This window comes from Hippichthys cyanospilos, chromosome 16, assembly GCF_059441005.1.
Source record: "Hippichthys cyanospilos isolate Australia breed blue-spotted pipefish chromosome 16, RoL_Hcya_1.0, whole genome shotgun sequence".
In the NCBI taxonomy this organism is placed as follows: Eukaryota; Metazoa; Chordata; class Actinopteri; order Syngnathiformes; family Syngnathidae; genus Hippichthys; species Hippichthys cyanospilos.
The window spans coordinates 2,769,277-2,789,448 of record NC_142384.1 but is presented as its reverse complement, the minus strand read 5'-3'; the positions used below and the strand labels follow the sequence as shown (position 1 = coordinate 2,789,448).

The window sequence follows — 20,172 nt, the reverse complement described above, 5'->3', positions numbered from 1 at the left end:
TTTCATTTGCAGAGTAATGAGAACCACAGATACAGTGTTCACTCGGTCCGAGTACAAAAACAAAAGAATTAGTATGAATGCAAACAAGTAGACCAGCACCTGATGTCCCGAATATTGCCTTCTAGTGGTGGCGGAAGGCCACGCAAAAATACACTGATCAGACGATTACAATTTCGTCTGGCTTGAAAAAATGAAGTACCCTTTAAACAGTGCAAAGCATTTTGAGGTTAAAAAAAAACAAACATGCCGTCAGTGTCTGATTTGATCAAACTTAAGACCCCTTTCAAACTTCATTTGTATTGGTCCACATAAAATATTCAACAAAAACAGTCCTGTTTTGGGATTACAGTAGAGATTGCTTCACAAAAATAAATCAACTTAATTATTAATAAATGTGCCCCCCCCCCCAAAACTTATCAACTTAAAGTGTCAGATCTGCTCTCCAAATTAATAAAAAAAATAAGTATTTGTCAACAAACACAGAAATATCCCATTTAAAGTGTCCTCTTTTGAAATTATAGTAGATATGTGTTCACAAAAATAATTCATTAACTTGGCACGTACCGAGAGATGGGACATGACAAGTTGGGTCCATTCTTGTATTGAGGAGAATCTGTTTTTTTTACAATAATGAAATTGAATAATTTACAGACTATGAAATGTGTGTTATGAAATTATATTTTCCTGAAACAATCCAAAAATGATTATTTTTTGCATGTTTGTTTGTTTTATTTAAAATTTTGAGTACCTCCTGAAGTTCCTTCAAGTACCCCCCAAGAGTACTAGTACCCCTATTTGAGAAGCACTGCATTAGAGCATCTTATTTCAGGGGATACTGTGAAATTTTTAGATGTTTGGGATAATTTTTTACATTTAGTTTATTTTTATATTATTTTTTTACACTATCCATTATGTTCATTTCCCCTTTCCCAAACTTTGGTTTTTGACTGTCAGAATAATTATTTTTTTACCTGTAAATCAGAAAAAAACAAAAACACAACATATAATTACGCATTGAGAATGGATGGATGGACTTCTTCCTTAATTTGATATGACATTCACCACCCCACCCTCATCCCAATTGTATTTATTTATTTATTTTCATGACTAAGTTCTACATTGCCCACAAGTGTGCTCAATATGTATTCAGTGGAATTTAAATTGAGCAGCAAAAATTCACCGGTTTTGGCACTCGATGGGGAAAATTATTTTACAGTTGCCCAGAGCCAAGGTAACAAATCACGTCTTCCTGAGGGACGGCGTGATTTGTAACACAGCCAACAGCTGTTGGCTGAATTTTGTCATGTGACAGTCACATTCTCATGATGGATTCAAATACAAGGTATTTGGATGGATGTATGTATGTATGTATGTATGTATGTATGTATGTATGTATGTATGTATGTATGTATGTATGGATGTATGGATGTATGGATGGATGGATGGATGGATAGATAGATAGATAGATAGATAGATAGATAGATAGATAGATAGATAGATAGATAGATAGATAGATAGTCTGCCAATCCTCAATGGGCCAGTGTGAGTCTATATACAGTTGTCAGAAAGCATATTTTAACCGCAAGATGGCAGCAAAGCAAACAATCGTAATGGGTTCGCCCCTCTTACCTTCCCTTGGTTCTCCGACGCTCCTTTTTGCTTGGCAGGTTGGCCAGCATTTGCCAACTGGCTTGCTGGGCCAACACAAGCCTATCATAAAGATATATTTTAAAAATAATAATAATTAAAACACACACTATTTCTTGATCTTTTTTCCTCTCTTTTCAGCCACTTTACATTGTTGAGTTGACCAACCCATATGCAAATCTGTAAAACGCCAAATGTTAATCTCACACCATTCTACCAATTCACTTGCTGAAATTTCTGTAAATTACTTCGCTCCTCCATCAGTTCATTAAGGCAGTCTATTGGGTTCTTCCAATACAAAGATACGTTGTGTTTTTTGCATATTTATCACAATGGTTGCAATGGTTTCTTTTCATCAAACCAATATTAATAGCAACCCAAAGATATATCAATGCATTCTCTAAACAATTACAGTGGGCCCCCGTGTTACAAACTTAATCCGTCAGCGGCTATGCTCGTAACTCGAATTGCTCGTATGATGGGCAATCCAAACCTATATTAATTAGTGAATGCGTGCAACGCGTGCAAAAACCTTAGGTAAAAACATCACGACTTTATACACATATTAAAACATAGTAACATAATATACTGTACAGTTAAATTAAATAACATAAATATACAAAGGAAAAAGGACATTTACCTTTGGGGCGACGTGACTTGAGCTGGGTGGAGGCGGAGGGGAGCAGAGACCAACCCGCAGAATTTATTTATTTTCTTAAACAGAACTTTTCTCAAACGAGAACATATCACCGGCCATTTCCTTCTCTTTAATCCATAATAGAAGAAGCCTCTCCATTTTGTTGTTGACCGAGGTCCGGCCCCTGGCAAGGAAAGTCTTGCCCTTAGAAGATTGCCAAGCGGTTACGGCCATACTCACTAGCAAGGTTAACTATGCGTGCGCCTCCTTCGTATTTTATTATCTCCTGTTTCGTTTCTATTGTCACCATCCTCTTACTTTTTCCTTTACCGCCACTTGCCGTTTTAGAAGCCATGTCTAACAGATAAAGTTTGCAAAGTCTTCACAACACACCGACCAGCTGTGCCATCAAGCTAGATGAAGGCGTTCGGCCAATAGCTTATCGGCATTTCTGTGATTGACGTGACGGCGGCCAATAGCATATCCACATCTCCGTGACTGAGACAGTGACTGTGACATTATAAGACCAATAGCATATCGACGTTATCATGACATGCGAGAATAGTTATTTTTGTTGATGCAGCAAAGCGAAAAAAATAGTACGGACACACTGACCGGCATGTTGGATTGTTCGTAAGACGAAAGGTTTGTGCGTAAGAGGGGGACAAAAAACGCCGTGGTCCACGTTCGTACGATGAAAAATTCGTAAAAGAGGGAGTTCGTAAACCGGGGGCCCACTGTATTTTATTCACTGGGTGGATACAAACCTATCTGACCCTCTATGAAAAAGTATTTGCCTCCTGAACCTAATAGTGAGTTGTGCCATTCTTGGCGGCAATAACTGAAATCAAACGTTTCCGGGAATTGGTGAATTGGTGATAATTGGTGAGTCTCTCACACCACTGCAGAGGAACATTGGCCCACCCTTTTTTGCAGAACAATTTCAACTCGCTAGGCGCTGTAAGGTTCATGGGATCTGCAATGTTGTTTTGAGGTTGAGGCCAAATTTTTTCAATTTTTTCCAAATTTCATCTCTTGAGAGATCAAACTTCCTCAGCTTTCAAAGGCTTTAAAGGCTCAGATGATGCCCTTGCATTTATTGCAATTAACTTTCCAGTGTTATTTAAACTTCATGCTTTTTCTGTAGGTACTATGGTAATAAAAAATGAGGGAATACTAGATATTTATCAAACTTCATAATTATTGGTCTGTCTCCCCGACAATATCTTGAAATGGGATGTCAGAGGTACATCTTAAGTACTGTATTTTTTGCACTATAAGCAAAAATTGATTAAAAAAACAAACAAAAAACTTATAATAATCTTGTCACAGATAAGTTAGGGTTATAGGCCGTAACATCAGGTATTTATACAGAAAGATGGTAAATGGATTTTTTTTAAAGAAATATATATTTTTATTTAAAACTTTTTTTTTTAAATGCCCGCTTGCTTACAGCAAACATCCAATCTAGAACAGGCTGAACATGCCCGCATTTTGAGCACCATCATATTTATAGAAAATGGATGGGTATTTTTGATATAACCTGGACAGACTACTGCAGTTAAACAACAGTTTCAACTCAAAATCAGAAATGAAAAGAAAAACAAGAATTTTTATCAAGTACAAATTACAAATTGCAGCTTAATATAAGAAGAACATAATTTTATTTCTTTACTATAAATTGAATATGAATGAAGAAAAATAACATAAACATATTAAAAATGAACCAATAAATAAAGAAAAGGCTTGCACTCACTAAAACAAACGGCGTTCACAACTGATCAGACTGACAACTTTGTTCAGAAAATGTCGGTTTGTGATCAACTCTACGGGCTAAAAAGAAGTCCGCGGGATCAAAGGCATTTTCCATTCGCGCGCCAGTACTATGGAATGCCCAACCTATGGAAGTTCGCACAGCCACCTCAATAGAAATCTTTAAATCCTGGTTAAAAACACATTTATACTCAAAAGCATTTAGTTAATGGGCCTGTCTGCAGCTTCTTTTTTTTTCCTGGCCGGCCCCTTCTCCCGGCTCGGAGAGGGGGCTAGCTAGATGGTGAAGGTTGACTTGACCGCCCCCATTTGGGCCCGCGCTGATCGACCATCGCGGGTTAAGAGATCGACCTTCTGCGGTCCCCTTGGTTGGACTGTGGGAAGGTTCCTGCCCAACGGATTTGCCTGCTGTCAAGTCATCATTGCACTCTATAGCACAATATGTTTTCTGTAATCTATATTGTGTACCTGTATTTGTCTGTAATGTGTATCTATTTGTCGGTATTTGGTACATGCAGCATCAACTTCAACCTGTGGGCCTGGAAGGGGGCTCCTCCCACCTGTGGTCCCTTCTGAAGGTTTCTGACTTTCTGGCCACCAGGGGACTATCCACTGGTAAAGGGCTCAAATCATGAGAAAAAAAGTAGGGCTTATGTTATGAAAAACTATGGAACTGTATGGAGTATGTTTTGCCATGTCTTTCTATGCTTTCTGTGGAGCTTTAGGCTCTCACAAAACATGCAACATATTTAATGCTATTCATTCATTTTCTGTAATGCTATTCTCTTTAATGCTGGAACTTTTGCTCTCTGCCTTGGGGCAACAAGCGGAGTAGACCCTGAACTAGTTATAGCCAAGCGTAGAGCACACATTGTATGAACAAACATTGTATGAACAAACAACCATTTATATCCACATTCAAGCCTAAGGACAATTATGAGCCTTCACTTAACCAAGCCTGCATGATTCAAAGATTTAGGAGAAAACATGCAAACTCCATACAGGAAGGCTTGAGCCTAGACTCAAAACTACGTGGCAGATGGAATAACCACTCATTTATTGTGCCAATTGAGAGCAGTGGATCGTAAGTCTAGTTGCCGCAAAGTATGTGACATCACAGTCGGGGCGAGGCTTCAAGAATTCCCTACAGGTTTGCAACAAACTGAGTCAGATAGGCAGAGAGCACGAGACACCATGAAGACTGACAAGGTGGACGAAAACAGCGGTCGTAGAAAGTCAGATATTAAGAGAGAGAAAGTTCAGGTATGTGACCTGACCATCTAAAAAAAAAAAAAAAAAAAGATGCTACTTAGTTATTGCATTTTGTCGCTTTTGTAATCATTTTTTTGTAGTGTCAGAAAGTGATGTTATACATTTAAACAGTTTAAACTGTTCCAATTATGTTGTAGTTTCAATAGAATGTCTAGAATAACACATATCCCACATAAACAGCATTGTTGCAAATTGCTTGGAAGCAAATAATCTATTCAAAGGAAATGAGTGTGTATATTCCCTGATTTGTATTACTTTCAATTGAAAATGTTTGTGTTTTTCCATACCATATGTTAACTGATGGAACATTAAACTTTCCTTCATGTCACTTTCCCTTAAAAAAACAACAACTTTTAACAATATATCCATGATAATTCTTTTAAAAATAAAGTACAACATGAATAAAATAGAGACTAAGTTCCAAAGCACTAATCGCTAAAGCGCTAATTATAAAAATCCAATTTTTTTGGCGTGTACTTATTATGTCACATATCACATTGTCCTTTGAGATTTATTTTGCCCATGTGGATTTGTTGTTGTTTTTTGTAGGCCATTTGTAATTAGCAGAATTTCAAGTCATTTTGATTTCCCCCTACGTATTGGTAATTATCAGTATTTCAAGTCACAGTTTGATGTTTTTGCAGTGCGATACAGTGCGACATTTGTTTTCTACAAAAGTAAATGCAATGTAGAATTTCTGCCTTATATATAAAATACATTAAAAAAAACAGTTTAGAAAAGCAAAAGGAGTGCAGCATAAGTGGGCAGGTAAACAGGTCAAACCAGTCCTCATTCATTGAGAGTCCAAATGACTTACTTATGCCTCACAACTTTATTAAAACACACTTGCAAGTACTATTGTAGGGAAGCCTTTGACGCTCATGCCTCAACTTGAATGACATTGAATTTTCTTCCTGCTTGTCCCTCACCCAACTCTCTGTCAGAGCTTGAACTTGAACAGCTGATTGCTCACATTACAGCTTTTCTTTCTTGCCTGTCGCTTTGGGCTCCCTTCTCACTTAATCCATTATGTTGCATGATCTCAGGTTCTTCAATTTCATGTGGACCATCATGTGAAACCAGTAGTGTGCACATTGGTGAAAGTTCAATAGGGACATTTTCAACTTTGGAGAATGCATTGTATTATTTTTTTCAGTGTTGTCTCAACAAAACTGCTTATTTTCATTGACTCAATATTTTATACACTGTGTACTAGGGATGCTAAACTGGCAGGGGCCCGCAACCACACTCCACGTTGTGCTGATTTTCTGTAATTCCCCAAATACAAGCCACTTAATTTTTCGGCCAAAATCTGGTATTTTCTATGTTACCATGTATAAGACGCACCAGCACTTTGGTAACAATGTCAAAACTATAGCAAAGCAGAATTAAGCTCATCTTTTGTAAACTATTCATATTTTCTTGTTTATATCCATAAATTAAATATTTGTTGTGCGTTAAGTTAAGTGTGTTTTAGATTTCCCGCATTGTGAGCGGTCAGAGAACGCCTCACCAGTATAACATTGAATGTGCTAGAAGCAGTTTTTTTTCCCTTTTCCTTTTCACCATGTTTATAGTTGTGTATATATGCCAAAGACCGCAGTAAATAAATGAGCCAAAAGGAAGATCTTTCCGTGTTCTCTAACCAGTGTGCTCTAGATTGATTCAGCTGGAGACATCATAACTTTTACATGATCCTCTCAGTTTTAATAATATTCCTGTGTGTGAATAAGGATGGACTCGGATATTGGTTCAGTCTGCCCGCTTCTTATTTTGAAAATAATGCCAAAATAACATCAGCGAACACAAGTTGCTGTTAGCTGCAACGGCACTGACTGCTAACAGCCAATTAACATCTCCCTCCTCTAGCTGGTCCCATTATGGTCATTATTGGAAGTAAGAATATGGCAAATATAAAAATGCACATCTGTCAGTCAAACTCGGCTTATGTGGCTGACAGATCATTCCTTGAATGGTGTCGAAAGTAATTACTGTTTATAGGCTGCACCTATACTTTTAGCTTTCATTTTTCAGTTCTTATATTAGGGGGAATTACTATGGTTTCTCCTAACAATGAGATTTTTTTTTATATTTTGGGGTTGTTCAGATTCCCAAATTGTACAATAAACACAGATAAACCTTGAATATTTTTGTCCAACATCAATGGGGTGGGAAAGGGGGGGGGGGGGGGGGGGTCTTGGAGAAACAAACAAAAATAAAATAGCTTCTTTCTGTTGATTGAGGATAGTTAAGCTTTGATATGTGTCTTGAGAACTACTTTAGTAAAAATGAAATATATTTAGAGCATTTCCTTTTTATTCATTTCATTCGGTTGTCCATCCCTTCTGATTATATTGTAAATAATAAAAATATAACATGCAATACAGTCACAAAACAACTAAATACCTCCCAAATAAGTTGATCAAAGCATACAGTTAGCAAAAACTTGAAACACATGGTCTTAAGTATTTCTACTAAAACAACTATTTTTCAAATTTAATTATTCATTTCATCTGTTGATTGATCTTGATTGGTGATTAATCATGCCTTGACGCAATTGCAATAAAAGCAGTAAATCATTTGGCGGCAACCAGCAATGACACTTGATTTATTACTGTTAGTGTCAACCAGTTTTTTGTCTTACTCAACAGTAGAACTCTACTAGCCGACATTATCATAACAGTCGTTCAAATTGCTCTTTTGCCACTACAATATATGTATAAAATAATACTGATAAAATCTCTATAATTCTATTGATTGAGCAGGTTCCCTCTTGGCTGATCATGGACATATATATATATATATATATATATATATATATATATATATATATATATATATATATATATATATATATATATATATATATATATATATATATATAAAAATATATATATATATAGGGCATCTGTATTCACAGTTTGTATTTCATATTGATTGTCCCAAATTCAACAGAAATTGTTGACTTATATAAAACACTACAAGTCAACAATTTCTGTTGAATTTGGGACAATCAATATGAAATACAAACTGTGAATACAGATGCCCTACATTAAAGCACTTTTGCATTGCTCTGTTTGACTGTAAATATGATTGTTTTGTCACTACATCCTGAAAAATGATCTGCCAAGACAAGATGAAGGTATTTAAACTGCAAGTCTCTATTATGGGAAAACATGGAAATATTTTCCAGATGATGATGAAATTATGATGAAATGAAATGTCTTAACCCCACTTTTATTTATAGCACACCTCTAAACAACCAGCACATGCATTAAACATGCTTTGCATGGATCATAACTTAGACAAACACCAATACATACAGTATTGAATCCTGTACAGTAATTTACATTTATATTTTGAGAATTCCACCAGCATGCCTTCACAGCTCTGATTATTTAGAAGTTTGAAGTTGGTGAAATGCAACTATACTGTAAACGTATCAGTGAGGGTTTTTCACATAGATGTATTTGGGACAACATTGTGAATTGGGTTCACTGCTCTATTTTGAACTTTGTCCAATTTTATTAAGATCATTCTTCTTCTCAGAGTTGGATTCCCAAGATCATCAAGAAACGTGTGTGCACTACTTTCGTTGAAGATGTTTCCAGGTAAAAATATGTTGATATAAATACAAAACAATTCCCATGCTACTATGATGCAGTAGCCAAAACAATGAATCTGCATGTAACGGACACCCATTGAATGTTTTGAGAGAAAAAAAAAGATTTTTAAAAAAAAAATGATATGATCAGACATACTGAATGAATGAATCCATACATACATGCATACATGCATACATACATACATACATACATACATACATACATACATACATACATACATAACATAGCTTAGGGTACAGTTCCAACTGATCTAGATGTTCATGAATTTGAATTAGAAGACTCCATCCATCCATCCATCCATCCATCCATCCATCCATCCATCCATCCATCCATCCATCCATCCATCCATCCATCCATCCATGAACTTGAATTTGAAGACTCCATCCAGCCATCCATCCTTTCATCCATCCATCCATCCATCCATCCATCCATCCATCCATCCATCCATCCATCCATCCATCCATCCATGCCAATTCTGTAGAATCTCTACTTAGCATTAAATGTCAAGGCTACAAGATTGAGGACCCAAGAGCACACACAGGCTGGTAAGTTCAGAGACAGAATGTTTATTTGCTGAGGGATACTGGCAGGAGTGGACGTTAATGAGGACGTACCGCTGTGGAGAGGCTTTTGGGCCAAGGGAAGCTGGAGCGTGGCAGGCACTCGGACAAGAGGAAACAGACGGGACAGGGGCTCGAGTGAGAAATTAGAGCAGCAGTCTAACGGATGGTCGAATTCAGGCAGGGCCGAAGCACAAAAGATCAGGTCTAGTCGGGGGGGTCGATTCACAGGCAACCAGGTAGGAAGAAATGCTGGAACGCTCAGCGTGGCGCATAGAGACAATCTGGCAGGGGAGGTGAGGAAGAAACTGGATTAGATAATGAACAGGAGATTGGCAGGGGAATGGAACAGGTGTGATAAACTAGAGTACGGAGTGACTGGACTGATGGATTGTGACAAAAAACAATTTAGAATCTTCAATTAACTAAATGTGCTTGTTTTTGGAATGTGTGAGTTATGCTCGGAAAAAAATATTCACAATACCACTCACAATTTTTTTGGAAACATCCTCTATTTCAGAATTACTCCATTAAGTTTCAGAGGTATGCAATTGTACTTAAGTCATCAACATCAAGATGTAATATTTATGGAATTATTTGATTTAAAAAAAAAGCTGCAATGAGCTTCATTTCACAGCTGTACATTATGAAGAAGTAATAGCTTGTATGTGCTGATCTCTTAATGTACGTATTTGAGATCATTTGAATTATTTGAAGAAGTGCCCAAAGTTTTCTACGGTATATTTTAGTCACAGAATGGCAAGTGATTGGGGTTTCATTGAAGACTCTAAATTGTCCATGGGTGTTAAGTGGGAATGCTTTTTTTTGTCTGTTTTTTTGTCATTTACAAATAAACCCAAATACAATTGGTTCAATGGCAACTGGTTGCAAGGAGAAAAGAAAGCTTTGGGATCCTCTTACCTTTTGTAATAAATAGGCAACTGGTTGCCAAAGAGGTTAAATAAAATTTTTCAGCATTTGTGATAACAACCTAAGAATAACAGAATGTGTGTCTGTGTTTGTGTGGTAGCAATGGAGTACTATGTCAATGTGGCCATGTGCGGAACGTGCATAACATCCTGGACAGTAGGGATGCAAGCGGAGCTGCAATAATCACCAAGTGGGACAGTGGGCAGCACACCACCGAGTGCACCACAGATGCCTTTGGAGAGCTGGAGTTTGCTGGCGCTGGTCGCAGACACAGCTATGTGAGTAGCATAACCCATTAGACACAGTGGCAGTCACATTTGCATAGATTAGCCCTGTAGAAATGTATAAACACATGGTTGAGGTCACTGGTTTGCATTATTCACATATAAGAGGATTGGTACTCAAGCATGTTGCCCTGTTCATGCACTTGCACAGTGGTGCATGGCATCACCATGTAAGTATTCCACATTGCAATCATCACTCATCAATGCATTGTGACTCACATTGTAAAGGGCGTGGTCAAAGTTAGCAGACAATTTCAGGGGGCCATATTCTAAACCTACAAATGTGACAGGATGAGTAAGAAGTTACTGTGTTCCCTTTACCTCTTTGCATTATGTGTATTATGTGCTTTATTTATGTAGTGCTTTACAACCACCTAGATGTGGGCCAAAGTGCTTCACAGTAAAACATACAGAATAATCTCTTTCAGCCGCTTGTGTGATTGACTCAGAGAACTTCCTCCGCAATAACAAAAAACAAACAAACAAACAAACAAACAAACAAAAAAAACAGTACTGTTCTCAACTGACTGGCCAGAAAATCTGTCAATAAGCTCAAGGGGCGCTCGAACAAGATGTGGGCACTCCTACCAGACATGCGATTGGTTCCTGGCAGGATAATTGACCAATGAGGGCAGGAGTTATAACCCACTCCTGCTCTGAAGTTGAAATCCACTTCCCTATTGCTGCCCGTGACTTGTAGGAGTGGCCCTTTTACTAATTGACAGATTCCCTGGCCAGTCACTTGAAAGCAGTACAACTTTTTTTTTTGTCATTGCGGAGGAAGTCCTCTGAGTCAATCACACAGGAGTGGCTGAAAAAGATCACAAGGAGAAAAGAAGGATTTACCTTTTATAATAAATTGGAATTTCAACTGTAAACTCTGCTTTTTAATCATGCTTGGTCAGCTACTTGCTTCACTCTGGTTAGCCATCCGAGCATCTGTTCCTAGGGTAACCGCGGCTCATGGTGATCCCGACTACGTACAGCCAAGACATGGAAACTAGAAGGCATAACAGTACAGTTACTGTATAAGGTTTAATAATGTAAGATTAGAGTAAATATGTGTACTGCAGTAATATTTGTCTTAAATATATAAAATATAAATACTTTTCACATAAAAAAAAAAAAATCAGGTACCCATATACACATGCATGAAAATTTGGTGGGAGGGGGGGTGATGCTACTTCATGGCTTTTCACACTTAGCACGAGGGGGTTTCAGTCCCTATTAATTGCAAAAAATGAGAGATTACAAGACAAACACACAATTTGCCTTTGTTTATCATTAGTGTTGTCACTGATCACAATTCATACTGTATAGAAATACTGTAAAGAGACGTCATACTCATCATACTTATATAAAAAGGCACATTTTTTTTAAATTGCAGATATATGAAAATATACAACAGGGATCCCCAACCTTTTTTATCACCATAAAATGGTCAACTCCTGCGATTTCTATTGTGGATGGGTGGTAGTCCGGACAGATCAATGTTTGACAATTTTATTTTCAACAGGTGTTGAATGGCAAGTATAAAGTGCAATTAGCGCATAAACTCACCATTAACGCCAAACTAACAGGAGCCCTCACCTTGTTTCTCTCTTCACTCAGATGGGAAGTCGGGAGCCTCGAAAATACTTTTGAGGCTGCCGCCATGTGCTAGCTCATTTGATTTAGTGACAAAAAGGTAGAGAGTCCATTTCTTGTCAGTTTGTGTGTCCTTTTTGGACGAAGTAGTGATCGAAGTCCTGACCACGAGAAGTCACTATTTCAAGTATGCCTCCTGGTATTGCCTCTTTAAAGCTTTCTTTTTCTTCCAAATTTTAGGCACTTCACCTATCTCTTGACTTGGCTTTTCCCTTTACGCATCTAATGTGGCTAAAATTTTGGCGCTCAAGTAACCGAAACGAATCTAAGAGAATCCAGCCTGTTTTCAAAATAAAAGATTTTTCAAAATAAGATAGCTTTCAGACTCAGATAATAAATTGAACAGAAACAGTAAATTACAGTAGGCCCCCGTGTCACAAAATTAATCCGTTCCGCGGTTGGGCTCGTAAGGTGAATTCACCGTATGGAGGGGATTCCAAACCTTTGTTAAATAGCTAATGCGTTTAGAACCCCACGTAAAAACATCCAAATTGTACTTACATATTAAAAATTGGTACCAAAATGGTAAAGTAAGTGTTATGTATCCATAACATACATGTATACAATCAGAGAACATCATAAATTAAAAATATAGAAAGGATTTATTTACCTTTGAGTGGCACTTGTTATGCCCATATTCCCTAGTAAGGGTAGCCAAGGCTAGTCAAGTTTCGTACTTCTTGATTATGTCTGGTTTCGTTTCCATATAAATCATCTTCTTACGTCTCTCTTTAACATCTCTAGCAATCTTGGGACCCATGGCTAACCCATTCAACTTTGAATTAAGCAGTAAAATGCACTATAAATATGGTTTTGTAACCACTCACACTCGAACAAAGCTTTACCTTTCCGCCGTTTTGAAATGAGTGAGGCCGACCAATAGCAGACCAGCCTCTCCATGATTAGACGCCGACCAATAGCAGACGAGCATTGTAGTAAATAAGTGCACTTACCTAAAAACGCCAGCAGATAATGACAGTTGTTTTTGTCGCAAATCCAGGAAAATATTGTAAAGAAGAGACGAAAAAACTCATTATTCCACATCGCAACGTGAAAAAAACATAAGCCAGGGACGCTGTAACACAGGGGTCCACTGTATTCCGGGTGCGGCCCATGTGGCACGGTACCAATTGTTCCACAGACCGGTACCAGGCCGTGGACTGGCGGTTGGGGATTTCTGATATACAGCACAGTCCACAGTCATTACATTCACATAAAACTCTGCTCTGCTGTTCTTGTGATTTATTTTTCTTTAATCTTGACTGGTATGAAGTAGTCATCTGTGGTTGAAACTAACAAAACAAAAACAATTATGTTGAGGTAAGATAGATTCCTCATACACTTTAATTTTGTGCCCATCATAACTCTAGCACAAAGTGTAGTCTAACAATGCGCATGGGTGGATTTTTGTTACTTTTGGTATTTTATAGCATACTTTTGGAGGGGAAAAAGCCAACTTCTTTGCCACCCAGTCAAAGCAAACCCTCTCATTCCCTTAAAAAAGCGAACAAGAGGCACATGTTTGACATGGCATGTCAATACAGTTTAGATTTAAAATATACTGCAAAAAGATTTCCACTTACTGCGGATGATGTAAAGTTGGCCACTATGCCAGTGTCTGACTGTGTCAGTGCTTTTAAAGATGATAATAATAGATTATAATCATAACTTGTTCAATCTGTTGATTTGTGCAGTGATTTAAAGGTATTGTCTCACACTGTTACCATCTAAAACACATGTTCGCGAAGCTCATAATGTGTCTGCGTGCACCTCCAACAAATGCACCAAAATCAGGTTGCATCACTTGTGCCACAACATAGCTGGCAAACTCAACTTCCAAATGTGCCAATTTTTACAATTAATACACAAAAACAGGGCCCTCAATCTCAAAGCCAGTGAGTCATCTCTATAATTCATGATAGTTGAGGTCCATTTTACATTTTGGTCCATTTTGGTTACATTCTCGAGCTTCACTAGATTGAGCTACGGTTTCACTATAGTATTCAAATACTACGCACATCAAGGTATTTCACAAATAATCACAATTTTTTATTTTTTTTATTTCTTTGTTTTGTGTAGTTTCTACGACTGTCATGTGACACACAACCTCAACTCATCTACACCTTGATGACCACATACTGGGCTTTGCCCTCACCCAACTTGGTGGTATCAGTGGTAGGGGGCGAAGGCTGTGAGAAGATTACAACATGGGTGAGAGAGGTCCTTCGAAATGGTCTGGTTAGAGCTGCACAGAGCACAGGTAATATAAATTCAGTAAAAACAACTGCAGAAACAAGTTATTTTTGTATGCAGCAATACACTGCAGCTCTTCTTACCATGTGGTATTGACATGATAGCATGCTTGCTTTTGGACTTCGCAGTCAAGGGTAGCAGTTATTTGAGTGTAGCCAACAAATTTAGGATTGGAAGTCTAGTGTGGTGGTGGTAATTCTGTAAATGGCACAAATTGCAAAATGTGCAAATTTGAGTCTCACACACATTTTTTACTTGTTTAATTTCCCACCGACAGACTTTAGAAAATATTCATTTATCTCAGGGATCAATAAGCAATCATGATCTAGTTGTTGTATTTGTATTTGGTTGACTGGAAAAATATAATAATATATGGCAACATTCTCTGTCAATTCTGTGCATATATGCACATAACTGGTACAAAGGTACGCAAGCGAGACAGAAATCACTGAAGCATAACGCTGCTTTCATTCATGACAACTGAGCCTGAGCTAAACAAATGTTTTTCTTTTTTTATTCTGAAAAGTGGCTCCACGATGTGCCGTGGCTTGAAACACACTTAAATGTGGTGTAAGATTTATCACCCGTGTACTCATATAGCAGACAAAACAGGTGCGTTTGATACAGGGCCGAAAATGTTCAGTCCTCCCTTATTTGACAAGACTGAAAAGAATGTGAACGTAAACGTAACTCCAACTTATTGGTAACAAACAAGCTAGTTGAGAAGCAATAGCTAATCACCATATTGGAGACAATCTGCAAGAACAATGCAGGCCCTGCATAATAGTTTTCGTTTTGTCTTCATGAAGCTCAGCATCCGCATTCATTGTGCATTTTTCTGTTTACTGAAGTGGCTTCAACTCGCTGTAGGTGCTATGTATCATTCTCATGAGGGTGTGAATGAGATTGTTTACATTGTCACTCTTTAGCACTGGTGTCAAACTCAAGGCCGGGGGGCCAAATCCGGCCCGCCACTTCATTTTATGTGGCCCACAAAAGCAAATCCTGTAAATTTCCATGATCTTTGCTGAACCCAGTTCCAAAATTTTAACTTGTCATGTATAATTAAGTTGAGATTTTGCAATATTTTGGGGTTTGTTTTGTTACATTTTCTAGAACCGCTTATCCTTACAAGGGTCATAGGCTTGTTGGTGCCTATCCCAGCTGGGTCCACGCAGTCGGCGGAGGACACTCTGAACTGGTTGCCACCCAATCACAGGGCACACAGAGACGAAGAACCAATCACAAACTCAGTCACACCTAAGAACAATTTAGTATGTTCAATTCACCCAATGGCCATCCAAAATTTTTCCTTGGAAACCAGATCAAACCATGTAGTCTTGGGCCCGAGCCTGAAGGAGTAGCACAAGATTTCCTGAGAAGGCAGGCTTTCAGAACTGTAGGCGTGTGAGCACAGGTACAGCTGGTTGAGCTAATTAAATGTCTATGGCTGGCAGGTAAAACAGGGTAGAGGCAAGCAAATGAAAAGATCAGGCGTGGTGAATTTGTAGAGGAAATGGGTGTGGTACCATTTTGGAAAGGTTCATCATTAATATACAATGACAGGGAATGAATGCAATTTGACAATGATAAGTAACAAACATGCCTGTACTGAGTAAGGGTGTGAATGGTTTGGAACATTTAGGAAGAAATGTGAGGAGAAAAAAAAATCACAAAAAACAGGAATGTGGTATTTATTTCAGTCCTGATTTCAAACAGTAGCCTTTCTTTTTAACCAAAAGATTTATAGCATTTACACAAAGAAAGCACAGAATACCTTTACAGGAAATAAAAAAATAGGAGACAAAGAGAGAAACTAAATTAAATGAAAAATACAACTGTAGGACAAGACTATTCTGCAGCAGGCCCATAATTTAATGACCACTAACATGCAATTAATTGCACTGGTTTTTACTTTGGAGTGTCACAGTTACAGTAAGTGGACTTCAAATTTTGGATATTTTGTATTTTTCATATATTTGATATTTTTCGTAAAATTTCCCTTCAACTTCAAAATTAGAACTTGTGACAAAATGGTATTAGACTTAAACTATGAATACTTTTGCAAGCCATTGTATACATCGGAATAGTAAACATTGTAATCGATTGAAATGACATCTGACTGGTTTTTAACCCTTTTTTCCCCTGTCAGTTTCAAGACTCACCAAAGATTCACCAATAGAAATGTAATTTAACCATACAGTATATTTGACTTAACTGTAAATTTTATTCAGATACAGGATTCAAGGCCCTTGTTTTCTTGTTTAATGTTACGCCCATCTTTTGCCCTATCCTCTCCAGGGGCCTGGATCTTGACGGGGGGTCTCCGTGAAGGCGTGGCCCGCTGTGTTGGTGAGGCAGTCAGGGACCATGACGCTGCAGCTCCGGCTCTCTCAAAGAAGAAAGTCATAGCTGTGGGACTTGCACCCTGGGGCATTGTGCACAACAGGCAGCAGCTTGTAAATGCACAGGTACGCCTTCATTGGTGTGCATAACAATGTGCTTGTTCTATCATGCGGGCACCCTGAGTTCAATATTCCTTCCTTGGTGTTATCAAAATAAAGCTTTATTTTAGAAAAAAGTGCAAAAGCAGGCCGCTCAATGTTACTGGACATCATCAAGTGTGGCCTTTAGTGAGAAAACATCTTGACGCTTTTAATTCCTAAAATACACTCTTGTGTCTTCGAAGGGAAGCTTCCCTGCTCGCTATTATGTCCAGAACATATCACGTGACACCTGCTGCCTGGACAGCAACTGCCAGGCATTCCTGCTGGTGGATGATGGGAGCACTGGCAGAAGAGGAGGAGAGACCGCCTTTCGTGCCAATCTGGAGGACTACATTTCACATCAACGCACTGGCATTTGGGGTGAGGAAAAACATATGCCGGTTATTTATTTATACCCTTTAAGAGCCTCGGTCCTATACGGAGCTCTTGAGGATTGAGCCGTGGATGGACCCAGCTGGTGTGCCTTTCTGGTTCTAAATTGTAGTGTGTATCAAAAAATTGACAGCTTGACAGCTTCACCTGTTGTGTCCATGGAATTATTTTCAGCGGCAGTGAGTGTGACATCCATATCTGCGTATTCAAAACGTAAACATAATAAACCATCAATCATAGTAAACTATAAAATAACTTAACACATTTCCCAAACGGCATTTGAAATTCTACCATACCTCTGGTCAAAATCATTTGCCCTTCCGGTTCAATGGCCTTTACATACCCCTTGAAGGTTAGTATCAATATTCCACACATTAACGGGCGACATGGCTTGGCGGTGGAGTGGTCGTATCCCAGCCGAAAGGCCGTGAGTTCGACTAACAAGACCATGTCTAAGTGTACTTGAGCAAGACACTGAACCCCCTGTTGCTCCTGATGCCGCATCATCAGTTGGTAAATGACTAGTTAGTGTAAAGCGCTTTGAGTAACTTAGGTAGAAAAGCGCTACATAAGTGAGAGTCCATTTACACATTACAGTACATCTCAAATGTTTGAAGACACCTTCAAATTCAAATGGTCTCAAAGACATTAAGAGATCAAGAAATGTAAGCTAATACTCATGGTAATGCACAACTGTGAACTGAAAATCATTCTAGCCCATAAAACTATCCATGTCATAAAGCAGTCTTCTTAATGTAACATATCTTTGTTGACCAAATTATTCCATCAATATTTCTTTGATGACTTAAATGCGATTCAGATCTTTTTAGATCATGAAAAACACAAATTAAAGGTTATTTCCGCATAACAATTATTTACGCACTATACTGTAATCATGTCAACCTGAAATCATAAGGCACTGTAATTATGAGCAAATTTCAATACATATGTGTGATTAATATTTTTTAATCAAATGCCAACGTATTTCTCTTTTTTTTTTAAAATACAAATGTACCTCTTTCAAAAAAAAAAACAAAAAAACAGCATATGTCTTAGAGCAGGGGTCCCCAACCTTTTTATCACTACGGACTTCTGATTTGTATTGTGGACCATGGTGTCACGATTGGGCATGGCGGTTTGAGGAGGTGCGGAATGCGGGAAAGGCGGAACCAATAAAATGCAGGACAGGCTGGGGTAAGGCTCAAATGAGGTTGATTTAATGGCAACGAAGGCAGGGTTGAAAGAACCGAAAAATACAAAGTCTAAACAAAAAACGCTAAACTGAAACTTACTGGGGGCAACAAGGAACGGGAGGCAGCACGAGAAGGATGGGATCAGGGCAGCACGAGGCAAGATAGCGAGGGGAAGACGTACAACAAGTGCCAGGCAACGCGGAAAATAAACCCGACAAGAAGCGAATGCAAACTGGGAATTTAAATAGACTACACACTTAACGAGAAGAAACGACACAGCTGGGGGAGGGACGAAAGGCAGGGGAAGCTGATTGGATGAGAAGGAGGGCAGGTAAACGGGCAGGTGAACAACATCAAACTAATGAGACACCGACAGCAAAAGGAGATACAGAGGGAAACAAACCTTGAAACTAGAACTTAGGAACATGAACAAAACCCAAAGAAAACAAACCCCAACCACACATGACACATGGGGTTGGTAAATATAAAGTGTACATGAAGTATGAGCTCACCAACGACAAACTAATAGGAGCCCTCAGCTTGCGTGAGTCTTGAAATATTTTTGACGCTGCTGCCTCAAAAAGTATTAAAATGTACATAAATTACATTGATTAAATTAATCATATAAAAAATGAGTACTTATCAAGGCAAAACCTTTGCATATGCTAACATATAGCAAAGGGAAATACCTGGCACAAAAAGGGAAATACCTGGCACAAACAAAAATGCTAAAGAGCTAAACGCATACAAGGCAGCACTACATAACATGCTGAAGATAAGAACAAACATTATCTTGTGTGATTTCAACAGTCACAAGTTATTGGCTCAACAAACAAACTAGTTTTGGGCATAATATCATAAATGACAACATTCTTATAAAGAAAGTACAATTTACAGACACTCGTGGGCCAGATTTCACTCAGAGAAAGAACAACGTGTGTGGCACCGACAGTGACTACTCTCAAGTGAAGCCAAAGCGTCCTTCCTCATTACGAAATGTAATATCAACAGCGGCCAGAGGCGCCGCCAAAAAACAAAGATCAAGCCAAACAAAGCACAAATGAACGAACTGTTAAAGGATAAACTTAACCAGTTCTAAAACATCATTATATCGGGTGCGGCCCATGCGACCCGGTACCAGTTGATCCACGAACCGGTACTGGGCTGTGGACCGGCCGTTGGGGACCTCTGAGAGGTTTCACTGTTTCTTTATGTACTGGACATAGTACTGGATTTTCACAGAGAACCCTGAACGCAGGTGTCACAATAAACTGACTGAGGGTGGAGGTAGATTATAGTGACTTTCTTACACTTAATAGGCAGATCTTGTACAAGGTTAAGGTTGTGCACGGTACAAGTTCAAAACTACCTCACACACACTGCATACAAAGACACTGCAAATAGGTTTATATAAAAGAAATACCAAAACACTAACCTAAACCTAAACCTAATCCTTGGCCAGATGAGCACT

At 38.4% G+C, this 20,172-nt stretch overlaps 1 protein-coding gene across 2 annotated transcripts in view; it reads left to right on the top strand.

The window, feature by feature from the left end:
• Window positions 1–5,242: 5,242 nt before the first annotated feature.
• Window positions 5,243–20,172, top strand: part of trpm4a (transient receptor potential cation channel, subfamily M, member 4a) — a 41,492-nt gene continuing 26,562 nt past the window's right edge. For both annotated transcript variants that reach the window (XM_088436619.1, XM_088436620.1), the window contains exons 1-6: window positions 5,243–5,320; window positions 8,879–8,940; window positions 10,546–10,723; window positions 14,456–14,636; window positions 16,931–17,100; window positions 17,319–17,496. In XM_088436619.1, coding sequence (XP_088292745.1) covers window positions 5,252–5,320; window positions 8,879–8,940; window positions 10,546–10,723; window positions 14,456–14,636; window positions 16,931–17,100; window positions 17,319–17,496 — 838 coding nt within the window. In that variant the 5' untranslated portion in view covers window positions 5,243–5,251. The remainder of the gene's footprint in view (window positions 5,321–8,878; window positions 8,941–10,545; window positions 10,724–14,455; window positions 14,637–16,930; window positions 17,101–17,318; window positions 17,497–20,172) is intronic.